Below are 17,364 nucleotides of genomic sequence, written 5' to 3'. Positions count from 1 at the left end.
TGGCAGGGAGTCAAACTGTAGGGTTTGCACCTGCCCTGTGTGCTGCGAACACAAATTGCTCCTCCAGAATACACAACAGCCAGCGAGTTATCCTTAACTCCTCCAATATATCTGTGCACTAAAGTTATCAAATACTTTCTGAGTTTTCTAGGGAAAGGAATCACAACAATAGCTGTGCGAAAGGAAGGAGCGGATCAGTCTGATCCTAGCAGGTATTTGGTGTGGGAGGGAAAGGAGAAGATTAAAAAAAGATGCAAAATGCAAGGCTACAAGAAAGAAGCCAACACCCACCTTGACAGATACGTGACACTTGTTTCCTGAACAAGTTGGGCAGGAAGCCACCACCTTTTTTTTTTTTATTATTATTCTGAACTCAAGGTCTTGTCCTGCGCTTGGAAATTCAGTGCAATGGGTATTGTAAAATAACAATTTTATCCCTAAGTGTATCTCTAGCAGTAGCATGCTGGCTCTGTAGATAAACAAGGAACAAATTGGCTCTGCTCTCACATTTCAAGTGAAAGGAGGAGAGGAAATGGTTTTAAGTTGAGCCAGGGGATGTTCAGGAAATGTTTTTTCCCTGGCAGAGGGATCAGGCCTTGGGCTGAGCTGCCATGGGGGGTTTGGAGTCACTGGAATTGTCCCAGAGGAGTCTGGATGTGGCCCTTGGGGACAGGGACTGGGGTGATGCTGGTGGCACTGCACGATCCTGAAGGGCTCTTCCAGCCCTGAGGATTCTGGGATTCTGGCCTTGAGCTCCTCCAGGGATGGGACATAATATTTCCACAACTCATGGCACAAAGCAGATTACACTTCCAGTTGTGAGGCCAAATATTTTAAGTAATTCTTCATCTCAAGCTTCACAAACACCAACCTTGTGCTGCTGCCATATCCTGCCCTACCCAGAGAGGAATAAATCTCCAGTGCTTCTCACCTGAAGCCTCACACTGCTCCTTTGTGGAACTTTACCTGGTGCAGGAAGTTCAAATACTTGCCTGGGCACATCAAAAGAAAGAAAACAATCCCCAAATCGAGCTCTCAGCTCTGGAATTCACTTTCCCTGGGTTAGCTCAGGTGCACTGCTGAGCCCCAAGCCTGCTCAGAGCTTTGTGGAAACTTTTCCACAGGCGGGGAGGTGCCGTGCTTCAAATCCTGCTCTGCCATCAAATGCACTCAGCTCCACAACGAGCATTTCTTGATTTCTGAGGTTCCCCTAGCCTGCAAAAGTTCATGAGGAAATGAGAAAACTGAATCAAAGCCTCACCATGCAAGGGAATCTAAAGCAGGACAGGCAAAACCAGTCCTCGTTTCAATACAAGCTCCTGCCATGTTGGCACAGAATTAATTTAGAGCTGTGAAGCTGCCTGAAGTTTTCTAGTTTCTGTAATAACGTAACTTGGACATAATCATGACAAGCTTTGACCAAAAAGTTCAGAATTTTATCACAAACTTTGACCAAAAGGTTCAGAAATTTATCCCAAGCTTTGACTAAAAAATTCAAAATTTTATGACAAGCTGTAAGAGAAAAGTTCAGAATTTTACCACAAGCTTTGACTAAAAAGTTCATAATTTTATCACAAGCTTTGACTAAAAAATTCAAAATTTTATGACAAGCTATGACCAAAAAAGTTCAGAATTTTAGACAAAATTTGACTAAAAAGTTCAGAATTTTAAATTGGGAAAACATTCTGTTGTTGTTATTATTTTTATTGTTCAACCGAGGCCTTGCATGCAGCGGGGAATTTACTAAAATAGGTTTTCTAACATCAAATAAAGAAACCATGTCAGTCAGCTCCTTTTTACAGAGGGTGGAAGGAAACCTTGGAAAAAACAAGGAGTAATATCAGCCCTCAAACCTCCCAGCTCCTCTGTGTAACCTTGGAGAAGCTGAGCTCCTCTTTTTGGCTTTAAAGGAATATTTTGAGGCTTTGCTGTGCTTTGTGACCAGCTGGTTCCTTCTCCTCCTTAAAAGCTTTTCCAAGAGTTTCTCTGGGAGGAGCTTTGCCTGCTAGCAGTGTCTGTGAGTTTTTTGTTTAATATCAGATATTATTCAGAATGACAAATGCTGTAGAGGTGTCCAGGTTCCCCAAATATACCAATTTATGTTGGTAATAATTCATTAATTGCCCTTTATTCTTGCAAATGCACAATTGCCTTCATGAGAAAACTGCATTAAACCCATTTCTCACAAAGATAAAACCCTCTTTTAATTAACACAAAATGATTAGCACGGGGCTCATCTTTCTGTAGAAGTTGAATCTGTCAAAGTTATTCCCAGGTAATGTCAGAGATCTGAAGAATTCCCCTGACTTCTTGGAAAACTTTTTCTGATTCTGTGTTCTTCACTAAATATCAAAATTAAGCACCTTACATTACAATTACTGCAAAAAGTAACCTGACTTCTGTTAATGATTTCCACCAAAATGCCAATTAAAGTTGTGTGGTTTGCTTGATTGGTACTATAGTGTAATATTCACATTTTTTCTACAAGTAATTATATTTGATCACGTGGCAGCTTCATCACCAAAGTTATATTTTTCAATAATTCTGTAATAAATTTGGTCTTGCAGGGATTTATCAAGAGATTTAATTGAGAATGACTTTGCATCTTCTGGAGTGTTACATTCCAGCAGTTTAGGCTCTAGTCCTGCACTAATATCCATGCTGGCAGAGGAATAAATCAATTATCCTCACATCCAGATCTGACTGCAAGATCACAGATATCAATTCTCCAATACAAACTTCCCTTTCAACTCTCAAGTTAAATCAGGACTAAACAAAACTGAGCTGCTGAAATTAAATATGTGCAGGCTGTAATTTAGCAAGATATTTAATTACACTGCAGGTCACTTAAGAAGTTTGCCATTTTCCCTCAGGACCTGTGCTGTTATTTAACAAATATTTTGGATTTTTAATATTATTCAGCGTGTTCTTTGTTCTATTAATTATACTGATTTTGGTACAGAAATGTTCAAAGGGATAGAGACTGTGCACATATTTTTGATTTGTAATAGGGCACTATTGATTTCTTTACAACTTCACAGCTATCACAAGGTATTTAAACATGGCAGGGAGTAGGTTTAGACTGAAGGTGCCCAATTCACACTAAATAATCTGTGGTCAGTAAATAAAATCATTTCTCCTTCTCTGTGGAGAAAGTTTAATGTGAACTTAGACTTTTTTTTTAGGACAGGATGTGGATGAGTTCTGCCTTCAAATCCGGACCCAGAGAAACCCACAACTGGTACCCCTCACCCATTTCCAGTACAATCCACAGGTTCTGCCCAACATTTGTGATATTTTCTGGGGTTCTGCCATTCTCTTCTTACCAGATTTTCACCCCTGTAACCTTTTGCCAGCCAGAAAAAAAGTCAGCCTTGATTAAAACCCACAATTTAATTTAATGCCACATTAAAACTTGCGTTATGTGGTACCTTCCCCACAATGATTTTCATGCTCAGAGAGTTTCTCAGCTCTTGCCTTGCTACCAGCATTTCTAGATACCTCAAGGATTAAATATTTGCCCCCACTAGGTTCAAAATTTTTTATTTTTAATGTGCCTTAACTCCGACCAAAACTGCCACGGTTTTCCCAGAGACAAAGGAAATGCAGAATTCCAGATTTTTGGACCTTTCCTGCGCCTCTGGTGGTTTTGAGATGAGGTCAGGGAGTTTTCAGAAGCCCTGGAAGTTTGTGCCAGCTCCTCCTCTCAGTCAGGTACTGGCAAACAAAGGAGTGTCACACATTCGGAGTCTGGAAAAATTAAGATTCCAAATGAATGAACCTAGTAGAATGAAGGATTTTTTGGAAGATCTCCACTTGCAAACTCCAGAGAGGTTAATTAATTAAATTTACCCCAGGAGACAACACCCTGTCACATAGGGAATGAATTGAAATTGAAACCCCAGTGTGACAAAGGAAAATTCAGCTTTTAGATTCATTTCCACATCTCCAATTCCAAACACATGGCACCAAAACACAGATAATTTAAGGTATTTCACAAGACATCCTAAAATAATTTTATTTATTTAAAAATTAATTTAATTTAATTCTTTATTTTAAATTTTATTTTATTTTAATTTTTTATTTTATTTTTGAAAATCGATTTATTTTCATTTACTAATGCTCCGGCTTCCTCATTATCTAGTCTGCAGCAAAAGCAAACAGAAGAGCACCCAGGATGATTTCACTGCTCTGTGATGACCCAAAAAATGCACTGAGGTCCCTTCCCAGCTCGTTAATAATTAAGAGAAGCCCCAAAGTGAACTGGTGCAGCATCTCTGGCATTCGGCTGCAGGGAACTTTCAGTTTCCACTTCTGATTTTTACCTCATCTGCAATCCCACCCTGCAGAGTCAGAGCGACCTCAGCACCATCCATCATTTACAGGGGAAAGGTGGCAAAGCATCCCCAAAAGGAGTTTAGGGGGAGTTTAGCACTTCAAAGGCAAGGCTGGAAGCAGGTGGAATTCTTGGCTCAGGTCTCTGTGCCACAAAAACCTTCCTTCGGGAATTCAGCAGCTGCAGCACTTCCAGGCAGAGCTGCTTTCAGTTTCCATTCCCTAAAATGATGGCAGCAAAAAGCAGTTCTTTATTCCTGGAATAAAGGTACAGGGATGCCTCCACAAAAGCTCTACAATTTCAGATTCCTCTTATATGAAAAATCCTAAAAATAATTGGTAGCAAAAAGTAACTTTTTGTTCCCTGGTACAGAGGTGGCTCCACAAAACCTCTGCACTTTCAGATTCCTCTTGTATGAAAAATGATAATTAAAGTTGATTTTCATACAGTAGCCTTGAATTCTGCTTCCAGGAGCTTTTAAGACAAGCTCTGAAGGATAAAAACATCCAAGGGAAGCATATCCTTGCATGGCACAGAAATGTGTTTTTTCTGAATATGAGAGAGGATTAATTAAGAGAGAAAAAGAACTACCATGGGATTTCCACCCCAAATTACATTTATGCAGGGAGAATGACAACAGAGCAGAACTGAGCAAAGGCAATATTCCCAACAGCAGCTTTCTGAGCTGCAGAGACAAAATCCAGCCAAGTCACTGAAACATTTCCTATTTAATGTTATTTATTCTGCCCTGGCTTCATCTCTCAGCTGCTCTTCATCCGTAGCACAGCATCCCAACAAAACTGACTTTGGCAGCTCCTCTGGAAGGGAACTGGCAGAACAAAACGGAATCCTTCCAAAACTTTCTCCTCAGAAAAGGAGAAAGTTCCTGAATGGAGAGATAGAAAACCCCCCATTCATCCCAGCTGGGTGAAAGCTGAGTGGAAATTCAACAAGACTCAGAAAGCAGGACTCTGAATTAAGCATTTCACCAACTCAGGCTCAAGTACCCACAAGAAAGGTGAACAAAATATATTTACACAAGATCAGTCATTTTGTTTGTAAGGCAGAAACATTTTATGATTTCCACCCACAAATGAAATTGAAGTTCAGAGAAACTTGTTGCATTTTTATTGTTTACAGACCCCTAGCACAGATGTGTCCCAAGATGAACATTTAATATTAATACTAAAGCTTTTTATTTTATATCAGGGGGTCTTGGGTTGTCCTTGCTCCTGTTCCCCCCCTGCCCAGCCACAGGGGGTGTTTGAGATGATCCAGTGGAGCTGACAGAATTCCTTATGGAATAAGGAATTATGAAATAATTTTGGGATGGTCTGGACCATGCTTTAGGGAATAGCAAAGTCTCTCTGCTTAATTCAAGGGAAATCACAGAATGGTTTGGGTTGGGAGGGACCTTAAAGCTCATCCAGTGGACAGGGACACCTTCCACTGTCCCAGGCTGCTCCAAGCCCCAGTGTCCAACCTGGCCTGGGGCACTGCCAGGGATCCAGGGGCAGCCCCAGCTGCTCTGGCAATTCTATTCCAGGGCCTCCCCATCCTCCCAGGGATGGAAATTGTTCCTAATATCTGATCTAAACCTGAAATTTTTCAGTTTGAAGCCATTCCCTGTGTGCTGTCCCTGCATGCCCTGGAAATTGTCTCTCTCCAGGTTTCCTGGGGCTCCTTCAGGCCCTGCAAGGCCACCCTGAGCTCAGCCCAAAGCTCCTCCTGTGCAGGTGAACAATGCCAGCTGTGCCAGCCTTTGCTGCCAGCAGAGCTGCTCCAGCCCTTGGAATATCTTCCCAGTCCATGTTTTTATCATCCTTCCTTTTCCTGCCAAGATGGAAAGAAGAGAGAGACACAAATTTGGCAGCCCCAGCTCTGTTCTCCCCTTTGGCACCATGGGAACGCAGGCACCTCCCTTATTTCATGGTGACACCTTCCCTTCCCTTCCCTTCCCTTCCCTTCCCTTCCCTTCCCTTCCCTTCCCTTCCCTTCCCTTCCCTTCCCTTCCCTTCCCTTCCCTTCCCTTCCCTTCCCTTCCCTTCCCTTCCCTTCCCTTCCCTTCCCTTCCCTTCCCTTCCCTTCCCTTCCCCACCGGATCTTCAGAGCAAGATGTGTAAAACATCGTCCATCCCCAACAGGTTAAAACCTGCAGGAGAACCCAAAAAGGTGCATTAAAAGCAAAACTGAATTTCCATCCCTGGCTTTGTGCCAGCAGGGACAATGCAGTGGATTGAACTCCACCAGTAAGGCAGAAAGGTGAAAATGAGGGCAAATGTTGTTTTTTTTTTCCTTTTATTTACTTTGTTTCCCCTCAGTCTATGAGAAGAATGGACACCTGATATCCAGGGATGTTTTGTAAAGAAAAGCACCATTGTTCAATCATGTGGGGGATTTTTTTTCCTCAACAGCTAAGGCAAAATTTCTATAAATCTACATTAAAAACCTCCTCTTTGCAGAATTGTGTATCTTAATCAGTCACAGGCAAGACCTGTGGATCCCCAACTCCCCAAAATCCATATTTTAGCCCCAAACCCCCACTATTACTGGTTTGATTTTGCTGCCAGAGGCAATTTCTGAAGTGTCAAACGTGGCCAAGTTGAAGGAAAGGTCACCACTGCTGGGGCAGCAGTGACAGAAAAGCCAAGATTGAGTTTCACCCCTGCAAGTTTTCCTTGAACAAACAGCCCCCCTTGGCCTCCCCATAACTGCGGGCTCTGCAGAGAAATGAAATTCATCCCTGCTCCAATCTTTGCCCGAGGTTCACACCCTTTCATTTGTGTTTTCTCAGGGTGTTTTCCAGGAGTTTTCCTTGATCCTGAAGGGATTTGGGCACCCTTGACGAGGCACTGAATTAATCCTTCTATCAAATGATCCCAAACGTGGCCTTCACTCGTTGTCAGGTGGGAATTCCAGATGAAATTGCCCTCTCAGGAAGCAAAAAGGGTGAAAAATACACAGGGAAAAAAAAAAAAAAGACTGCAGTCAATCAATGCTTCAATGTCTGGAATGGGATTAGAAGAGTGACAAAAGGGTAAACACATCTTTGTGGCTGCTGGTCATCAAATCACGATTTAATGGTAATTTCCATGAATGAAAATTAATAAAAGGACAGGGTCGTGGCAGGGTTGGGAAACAACAGCAAACAAAACCCCACAACTTCATTAAGAACTTCAAATTACCACACAAATCAATGCTGTTCTAATTTAGACACAAATTCGTTTTTATACGAGGCCCCCACGTGCAAATACAGCTAAAATTCAGCATTTCAAGGTGAAATGTTGGAAAGGTTTTTTTCCCTTCAATAAGGAGGTGTTTTAATCCTACCTGGAATACTGAACAAGGAGATTTTTCCTCCAAATTCAGGCAGAAAACCCAACCAACTACAGATTTATATTTACACCAAAGTGATTGTTACCTTAAAACATTCCAGAGCAGGTGATGATCATTTTGACTGATTTCTAAAGAATTGGCATAAGATTTTCCAGGCAAATTCTCAAAAAATTTGTTACCTTTTAAAGAAATAATAACATTTTAAACTCAAGTCTCTGCTGAAGTTGGTTACAGGCTTAATAAATAATGAGGTTCTGGGCTTTATAATAGACCAAAATAACAATGAGTCCTGGAGATAACTGAATTTGTGACACTTGGGAGAAGGAAAATTAAAAAAAAAAAAAAATTCACTGTTTAAAAAACATCTGAGCCACTTAACCTTGGGTTTTAGCAGCATGGACCTGTCAGCTCCTCCATTCCAGCTATTCCCTTCAACTTTGTTGTCAGTATTTTCTTAAAAGTAAGTTTAAAAAAGTAATTTCAAGACTTGTTTCAGAAAAGTTTCTCAACCCATCTTTATTATTTTTGGTAACTCAGTAAATCTGATATTTTGGGGGGTGGGGGATCAACAGATTTGGCTGAATTAAGAATTGTGTGAAGGAAAATGGAGCATTTATCACCTCAACCCAGGAGAAACCTCCCAGAATCAGGGGAAAATGGTGAGGGTGGAAAAATCAGCAACATTTTATAAATATTTACAAAGGCAAATTATGTATTTACAATGCAAACATTTCCAGTTAATAATTGAAAAAGATCCTCAACTGTTTCACTGGCAAAGCACATTTTTTCTCCCTGAATTCCAAGAGAAATAGAATTAAACTCTGCCTAAAAACTGCTTTTTTCCCCTCTCAGAGGGGAATTCCAAGCAGAAAAGCTGCAAGTAACAGAACACTTTTCAAACCCACTTTTTTAATTTTTAAAGAATAACCAGATAAATTATTGGGGCATAATTCTTAGAGCAGTGCAGGTTATTAAGGTGTATAATAATAATAAGAATAACAACAACAATAATAACAAATTTAATTAGAAATTCAAGGGAAAAAAGCTGGAAGAGTTTTTATTTGTAGCTTGGAGAGGTTTTCATGAACAAAACTCTTAAGTTTTATTATTCCTTTGTCCAAACAGATTTTAATAACAACTATCTGCTGTTGCAGATGCCTTTTTCAGGGAGGAAGAACATCCTGTTGACTTCACTGATGGGAATATCTCTCAGGGCTGGAATTGCCTCCTCTTGGAATTTCTTCTGCTGCTGCTTTTTTGCAAAGTTATCTACGAAAGATAAGGAGAACACTTCATGGCTTCCAGGTCCTTTTCTTCCCAGAATATTATGTAATTTTTATAATGCAACACTACGAATTTAGCTACTTTAAAGGATGAAAACCCCACCAGGACTTCCAAGAACTCAAATATTTGAGTTTAAAAAAAGGCTTAAAATTTAGGTTTTATTTAAAGGCTTAACATTTGGGTTTTATTCTCTGCAGAATAAATTCTTCCACAATTCTCAGTGAAGGATCAAACTTTTCCATAAGCAATAAAATTACCTGTGATGGTGTGAGTGGAGTTGAGTGGAGCTGTGCTCATCATGTTAATGCCAAAAAGCAAAATATAACCAATTGCCACAGCCACCAGGAGATAAACTGGCAGAGCAACTGCCCAGTACCTGAGAAAAAGGATTCAAAATTTAACATTTAGTAACAAATGCTTAATAATAAATCAGTTTTAATCTTGGCATTGTATCTGTGATGAATTTCTCCAAGAGGAAAAGAAACAACACCTCTGATTATGGATCCTGACTCCACTGGAGCTACTGACAAACCATCAGAGAAATTCCTTTAACAAGGTGTTTATTTTTTAATTATGGCCTAAAGTTTACTGTGTTTCCACCAGCAAACTTCTTAAAAGCAGAATGTCAAATTTATCCTAAAATATCCCAGTATTTTTTATTTCATGGCACAACAAAACATTTTCACCACAGCTACATAAAAAAATGCTTCAGAAACATTACAGCCCTTTATCCCCAGGGAAAAATGGGTTTAATGCAAGGCCATTATTTAAAAATAAAGGGGTTTTTATTTGAAAATAATTAAGATTAAGGATTTTAATTGGCTGAACTTACTTTTGAGGCCAGTATGTCAGTCCCAGGGAGAAGAGCCAAGTCTCAGGAATATAAGCCCAGATAAGATACAAAACTGCACAACAAAATTTAAAAGTCACAATAAGACTGATGATGTTTTAAACTTCCGAAATTTTGCTTTTATTTAAACCAAAATGCCTCTCCCAAAAGATTGCAGAATTTGCCTCTCAGACACAAATCCTGCCCAGTCCCTGGTTACACAGGATCAGTTTTGTATTTGCTTTAAGATTTAATTTTTCATTTCCTATGAAGGCAGACAAGAATTTATTCAGATTTAAACTGCAGAACAATAAAGAAAAAAACCCAACAAAACCACCCCCAAACACCTCAATAAAAAGAAGCCAAAGGAATCTGAACAGAGATAATATTAAAGCAGAAAATGATCTCACAGAGGTCATTTAATGGGAAGAAAACCGAGTGGAATTGCAGCGTTTGGATGGAACTGTAATGAATAATTATTGAAAATCCTCCCTGATTCTTCCTGGGAGAGGAGCTGAGCCCAAATGAGGAGCTCCCCCTCATTTCCCACTGCCCGAGGGTGCCAAAGACTCACAGCAGGACCCTGATCTAAAGGATATTTGCAGCACCTTTTCTTGTGTTGGAGAAGTGTTTTCTACCCTCCGAAACCTTGGAGCCCCAGTGAAATGAGGAAATGAGGAACCCATCACACCAGCGCAGAAAAGCTGATGGAACCCAAAATATTTCCCACTGCTGTTGGCCAGATTGATTTAATTTTTTTCCCCCAGTATTCTGATGGGGAAGGCAACACCACGACTACCTCCAGTGCTCAGTGAATGTGAAAATGTGCGTGATTCGAGTAAAAAACGGATTAAAACGGGAACGCAGCAGAGCAGCCCTCTGGGGTGATGGATTCGGCTGCGGGATACTCACTGAAGCCAAACCACGAGCCCAAAAAAAGCGCAAATCCATAAATTGCCCTTTCTGGCAGCGGGGCCGGAGAGTTCTCAACCATCCCGGGCTCTTCCCTTTAACTTCCCGGGAAGGGCGGAGAAGGGAGAATGGCCGGGATTTCCCGGGGAGTTCCTTGCGGGGGGGGAACGCCCTGGACCCGCGGCTGCGGGGGCCGCACCCCCCGCCGGGCTCTGCCCCTTCGCTCTCCAGAGCCTGGGACAGCAGGAGGAGGAGGAGGAGGAGGAGGAGGAGGAGCAGGAGGAGGAAGGGAAGGGGAGGAAGGGGATGAGGAGGAGGAAGGGAGGAAGGGAAGGGGAGGAAGGGGATGAGGAGGAGGAAGGGAGGAAGGCGCTCCCTACCCCCGCTCCCGCATCCGGCCACGCGCGCAGGCGCACGGCCCGCCGATTGGCTGCGGCCCTTGACGTCAGAGGGCGGGCGGCCAATGGGCGGTGCGTCCGGTGGGCGGGGCGCGCTGGGGCGGCGGGAGCGGCGGCAGCGCGATCGGGATCGGGATCGGGATCGGAGCTGGAGCGGTGCGTGCGCCATGCGGGGATGGATTCAGGGATGGAGGGAGGGAGCGGTGGCTGCTCGGCCGCTTTCCCCCGCGCCTCGCCCAGTCCGGAACCGCCGCTTGCCGCCCGCTTTGTGCCCGGCACCGTGACGGGCTCCCCCGGCCCGCCCGGGGCGGAGCGCGCTGCCGTGAGCCTCTCCGGGCTCCTGGAGCACCGGCACGGACAGCGCTGTGCCGGTGGGATGAGACACGTGAGCGGCGAGCCCGGGGCTTTCCGGGATCGGATGGCGGCGAGGGGGAGCCCGGGAGCTGCCGGGACGGGGCGGGATGTTCGGCATCCCGGGACGGAGCCGCGATCCCCGGGGGTGCCGCCGCGATTCCCGGGATGCAGCCGTGATTGTGGGGCTGCTGCTCCTTGGGCCGGCAGGGAGAGCGTGCCCCGGCTCCTGCGTAGATCGCCGTGTCGATCAGAGTTAGTCCCTGTCCCAAGCTTTCAGCCGGGCTTAGGATGGCCGTGTTCAGCAGCATTAAGCTCTGCTTAGCTGCTGCACGGTTTTCCCAAGACCCAGCCAAGCGGAGCTTAGCGGTGTGATCACGGGAAGTGCTGACAGCTCCTGGTGTTTGTGTCTCCGGTGTTTCTCACCCTCCCTTTCTCTCAGGGTGATGTGCCATGGCTGATCCTCTGTCCCAGTCCGACCTTGTCGCGGCCTTAGCTCGTTTTGCCGGTGATCCATCCTACTATTACCTGGTAAGTGGGGTTGGAGCTCGATGGGAAACTTGCAGGATGTTCCAGGGGGGGTTTTACCCTGATCTGGCCCTGGCACAGGATGCCCAGAACAGCTGGGGCTGTCCCTGGATCCCTGGAATGTCCAAGGCCAGGTTGGACACTGGTGCTTGGAGCAGCCTGGGACAGTGGGAGGTGTCCCTGCCATGGCAGGGGTGGGATGGGATTATATTTAAGGTCTCTTCCAACCAAAAGCATTTGGGATTCTCTGATCAGATGTCCAGAATCATTCCCAGTGCTGATGAACTCAAGCTGCTGTACAGGTACTTTCCACTGGCCATGATTCCCTTACAAAAACCCCAAACTGGGGCAGAGCCAGAGCCTGTGTCCCCTGTCAGCAGCACGGGGGACTGGTGGGTGCAGCTCCTGTTGGTCCTGTGCCCGTTCCTGGGCTGCTGCAGCTCGGCCTGACACATCAGTCCCTGTCCCTGCAGGGCAGTCAGCTCCTGGTTCCTGGGATTTCAGCTCTGGGCCCCTGGGATTTCAGCTCTGGGCCCCTGGGAATTCAGCTCTTGGTTCCTGGGATTTCAGCTCTTGGTCAGTGGGATTTCAGCTCTGGGTTCCTGTGGGATTTCAGCTCTGGGCCCCTAGGAATTCAGTTCTTGGCCTCTGGGAATTCAGCTCTTGGTTCCTGGGATTTAGGCTCTTGGTTCCTGGGATTTAGGCTCTTGGCCCTTGGGATTTCAGCTCTGGGTTCCTGTGGGATTTCAGCTCTGGCTTCCTGGGATTTCATCTCTGGGTTCCTGTGGGATTTCAGCTCTGGGTTCCTGTGGGAATTCAGCTCTTGGCCTCTGGGAATTCAGGTCTTGGTTCCTGGGATTTAGGCTCTTGGCCTGTGGGATTTCAGCTCTTGGTTCCTTGGATTTAGGCTCTTGGCCCTTGGGATTTCAGCTCTGGGTTCCTGTGGGATTTCAGCTCTGGGTTCCTGTGGGAATTCAGCTCTTGGCCTCTGGGAATTCAGCTCTTGGTTCCTGGGATTTAGGCTCTTGGCCTGTGGGATTTCAGCTCTTGACCTGTGGGGTTTGAGCTCTTGGCCCTTGGGATTTCAGCTCTGGGTTCCTGTGGGATTTCAGCTCTTGGCTGCTGGAGTTTCAGCTCTTGACCTGTGGGATTTGAGCTCTGGGTTCCTGGGATTTCAGCTCTTGTTATTATTATTATTATTATTATTATTATTATTATTATTATTATTATTATTATTTCTCCTTCCTCCTCTGAAGGTTTTGATGTGAATTTTTAATGCCTGTGATTCCATTCAGAATTTATTTCTACCATTGAAGAATGTTTTGGGTGTTTGCTGCTGCCAATGCAAAGCTCTTTAAGAGCTGTCAGTTGTCTGTCAAGATGAGCTGATTTTTAAATCACAGTTGATTTTTTTTCTCCTCTTTGTATTGCATGTCCTGGCCTGTTAAATCCATGCAATTGATAATTTCTGCGTTTCTGTGAAATGATAATGCAGCATTTCCTGTGATACAGAGTTCATTAAATCACTCATTTATGATGTTTGCTAAAATAATCGACTTTGCAGAGATCTATAAATCACAATAAATCATTTCTTCTTCAGCTTGAGGTGCTCAAATGGGGTTTAAACTCCTTAAAAGTAACATGAGAAACGAAATCATCTCCCTTTATTTTGCTATAGATGGTTTTATTTAAATGCACATTCACTGCCAAAATGTAATTTTTAATTTTGATTTTTTTAAAAAAAAACCTGGGTTACCTTCTTAAACCTTTGGGTTTAGTCAGGTCCTCTTGAACATGATTTTGCTGCCTGATTTTTTTGAATTATTAATTCCTAGAATCCTCTTCTAGTGTGATTACTCAATTAAACAATATTTTCAAAGCTTTTCCTGTCCACTGATAACCATTAACCTAGGGCCATTTTTTTAAATGAGGATGCAGGTAAATATTCTTTTTTCTTCTCCAAACAAAATGCTTTCTTTGCTTGCTATTGGCTGTGCAATGTAACAAATGGTAAATATGGAAATACATTACATATAAATACATATAAATAATGTGTTTATCTTTAGGGTCATGGAACCTTTGGACAGACAGTGCCACCTAATTCTAAAACAGGTATGGAAACAAAACCAATATTCTTCCACTTTTTGGATCTTTGGATTGCTATTTAATTTTATTTTTCCTTATTTTGCCTGAAAATTGGTTCATTGTTATTTTTTAGCAGAAGCATTGTTATATTCTGTTACCCTGGAACAATTCTCATCTGTTTCTCCTAATATAACTTAAATATTCAGTGATGTTTACATAAATGCAGGCAATGAATGCTGTGAGGATGGAGATTCAAGGCTGGTGGTTTTAGCTGCGCAGGTCTAAAAACAACTTCCCTTTTTTTTGGGGTTTGTTTTGCGGGAAGGTTTTGCAGTAATAATTAACCAGAAATTCCCAGTTGCAGAAAAACAGGTGGCTGAAATTCAAAATTATATTTTCTGCACCACCTCCTAATTTGTGGGAATAAGGAAATAGCTGTGGAAAGAGAATTTTTTTGTGGGTTTTTTAAATTATTATTTATTTGTTTTTGGTTTTGTGGGGGGGTTTTGGGGTTGGTTTTTTTTTTTGGTGGTTTTTTTTTGGTGGTTATTTTTTTGTGGGTTTTTCCCTGCCTCTCAGGTGAGGCTGCTCTGCTCTGAGAGTACCTGAAGCCACCCCAAGAAACTTTTCATTTCCTCCAGAGGACTTGAAGCCACCTCAATGCCCCCATTTAATTTTTAATTCCCCTTCATCCCTCCCTGTTCCATCCAGATTCTGGGAATTGCAGGATGCTTTTGAGGACAAACCCTGATGGTTTTGTGCCCTCTTGCCCTGGTTAATTCAATTATTCTTGTCCAGAATAATTCATGGATACGGGTGGAAGAGGCTGATGTTTTCCTGGAAAAGAACATTCCCTTCCAGCCCAGCAAGGAGAGGCTGCATTTCTCGATTTTTATCTTTATCTTAATTTATCCATTCAGATCACAGGGATGCAAAACTTTCCAGCAGCTCCCTATCCATAATTCTATAAAAATCCCCTCTCCAAAACCCCCTCAATTACCAGGTGAGTTCAGGGTGTTCAGATTCCCTTGCTTTGGGTTGTGAGGAATAGAGGCTGGAAATCATCCTGGATTTTAATTATTGGCACTTTGGAATGCCTGAATTCATCCTTTATTTTATTATTTATTGGCCCTTTGGAATGCCTGAAATAATTATTTATTTTATTATTTATTGGTACTTTGGAATGCCTGAAATAATGATTTGTTTTATTATTTATTGGTACTTTGGAATACCTGAAATAATGATTGATTTTAATGTTTATTGGCACTTTGGAATGCCTGAATTCACCCTTCATTTTAGTGTTTTTTGGTACTTTAGAATGCCTGAATTAATCCTTTATTTTAATGTTTTTTGGTACTTTGGAATGCCTGAAATAATGATTGATTTTAATATTTATTGGCACTTTGGAATGCCTGAATTAATCCTTTATTTTAACGTTTCCTGGCGCTTTGGAATGCCTGAATTGTGCCCTGTAATTCCCTTTTTTTTTTGCCCTTCCAGGAGTTGATCCCTGTGAGGTGTGGTGCAGTCTGCCCGTGGAAAAATTAAGGGAATTTTGCAACGTGATGAAAATCAGGATCTTTTGGTGTGCACTCTTCACCAGGGAAAGCACTTACTTTGTGGATACCTTTTGGTGAGAATCCACATTTTCCAAGGGGATTTCCCTCCGAATCTTCCCACTTTTCCAAGGGGATTTCTCTCCAAACCTTCCCACTTTTCCAAGGGGATTTCCCTCCAAACCTTCCCACTTTTCCAAGGGGATTTCTCTCCAAACCTTCCCACTTTTCCAAGGGGATTTCCCTCCAAACCTTCCCACTTTTCCAAGGGGATTTCTCTCCAAACCTTCCCACTTTTCCAAGGGGATTTCCCTCCAAATCTTCCCACTTTTCCAAGGGGATTTCCCTTCAAACCTTCCGACTTTTCCAAGGGGATTTCCCTCCAAACCTTCCCACTTTTCCAAGGGGATTTCTCTCCAAACCTTCCCACATTTCCAAGGGGATTTCTCTCCAAACCTTCCCACATTTCCAGGGGGATTTCTTTCCAAACCTTCCGACTTTTCCAAGGGGATTTCCCTCCAAACCTTCCCACTTTTCCAAGGGGATTTCTCTCCAAACCTTCCCACTTTTCCAAGGGGATTTCCCTCCAAACCTTCCCACTTTTCCAAGGGGATTTCCCTCCAAATCTTCCCCCTTTTCCTCCTTCCTGTGAAAATTCCTTGGGTGCTTCCAGTAAGGCTCCAACTGGTGCAGAAATGTTGGAGTTGGTTGAAGTCAGAAGTTCTTGAATTCACAGTGGGGGGGGAAAAAAAATAAGATTGATTTTTCTGAGGTTTAGAATCTTTGGGATTTTGGAGTTTGGAATCTTTGGGAATATGAAGTTTGGAATCTTTGGGAGTCTGGGAAGCTGAAATTTAGGGGGATATTTCATTATTTTTGTAGATGATGACATTTCAAAAGGAGCAAAGCGTTTCCAGCTCATTATTATTATTATTATTATTATTATTATTATTATTATTATTATTATTATTATTATTATTATTATTATTATTATTATTATTATTATTATTTCTCTCCTTCCTCCTCTGAAGGGCTGGATGTGAATTTTTAAACCTTCTCAGATCTAATCCCTCTAAGTATTCATAATTAAGACTCTGTACCAGCTTGCTGTTTGTCTAAATAATAATTCATTCTGTTTCCCAACAGTTTGATGTTCCTGGACTGGAACATGAAGAAAGTCTATGAGTTCAATGTTATGGAAGACCTCGCTGATTTAATTAAAAAAGTTGTTGTAAGTCCTGGATTTTAACTAAATTTTCGAACATATGTTAATTAAATCTGGCCCTTAAGCATCTCAGGGTCATATCCTGAATTAGACATTTCCTTTTTTGCTGAAGTGAAGATAGAATTATCAGTTATTTGATAATTAAGAAATTGTGGCCTAGGCTTTATTCCAGATGGGATAATTGAGGAAATATTTGCAGTCAGAAATGAAGTTGGTGGATGAATGACTTAAATAATTTTTTTTCCACTCATTCAACAAATGATGTTTTAAATTTGCTGTTGCTGACTTAGAATAGTGGAGAGGAGGATGTGAGGATTTTTTTTTTGCATGTGTTGTGGGTTTTATTTTAAATATAGGTAATAAACCATTTCTTACTTAATTTCTTGAAATTGTGTGTCCAACCCCGAGCTACATATTTGATTTTATAAATTTAAGTATATTTTATTTTACAAATATAGGTTTATATTTTCTTTTATTTATAGTTTTTATTTATTTATAATTTTACTTTATAAATATAGGTATAA

The 17,364-nt window shown here is 42.2% G+C and overlaps 2 protein-coding genes across 2 annotated transcripts in view; one reads left to right on the top strand and one right to left on the bottom strand.

Moving 5' to 3' along the window:
- Positions 1-8,332: 8,332 nt before the first annotated feature.
- On the bottom strand, positions 8,333-10,967 carry LOC119701078 (phosphatidylinositol glycan anchor biosynthesis class P). The gene is made up of 4 exons (XM_038137114.1): positions 10,698-10,967; positions 9,789-9,861; positions 9,214-9,332; positions 8,333-8,941 (listed from the first exon to the last, which is right to left on the bottom strand). The coding sequence occupies exons 1-4, from the start codon at positions 10,777-10,779 to the stop codon at positions 8,811-8,813; spliced, it is 405 nt and encodes a 134-aa protein (XP_037993042.1). The 5' UTR covers positions 10,780-10,967; the 3' UTR covers positions 8,333-8,810.
- Positions 10,968-11,208: 241 nt separating this feature from the next.
- The window catches only part of TTC3 (tetratricopeptide repeat domain 3), a 54,664-nt gene continuing 48,508 nt past the window's right edge, over positions 11,209-17,364 (top strand). Inside the window, exons 1-5 of the mRNA XM_038136121.1 lie at positions 11,209-11,251; positions 11,889-11,977; positions 14,041-14,086; positions 15,560-15,692; positions 16,762-16,846. Coding sequence (XP_037992049.1) covers positions 11,900-11,977; positions 14,041-14,086; positions 15,560-15,692; positions 16,762-16,846 — 342 coding nt within the window. The 5' untranslated portion in view covers positions 11,209-11,251; positions 11,889-11,899. The remainder of the gene's footprint in view (positions 11,252-11,888; positions 11,978-14,040; positions 14,087-15,559; positions 15,693-16,761; positions 16,847-17,364) is intronic.

This window comes from Motacilla alba, chromosome 1 (assembly GCF_015832195.1).
Source record: "Motacilla alba alba isolate MOTALB_02 chromosome 1, Motacilla_alba_V1.0_pri, whole genome shotgun sequence".
NCBI classification, from domain to species: Eukaryota; Metazoa; Chordata; class Aves; order Passeriformes; family Motacillidae; genus Motacilla; species Motacilla alba.
This window is presented reverse-complemented; position numbering and strand designations above follow the sequence as displayed.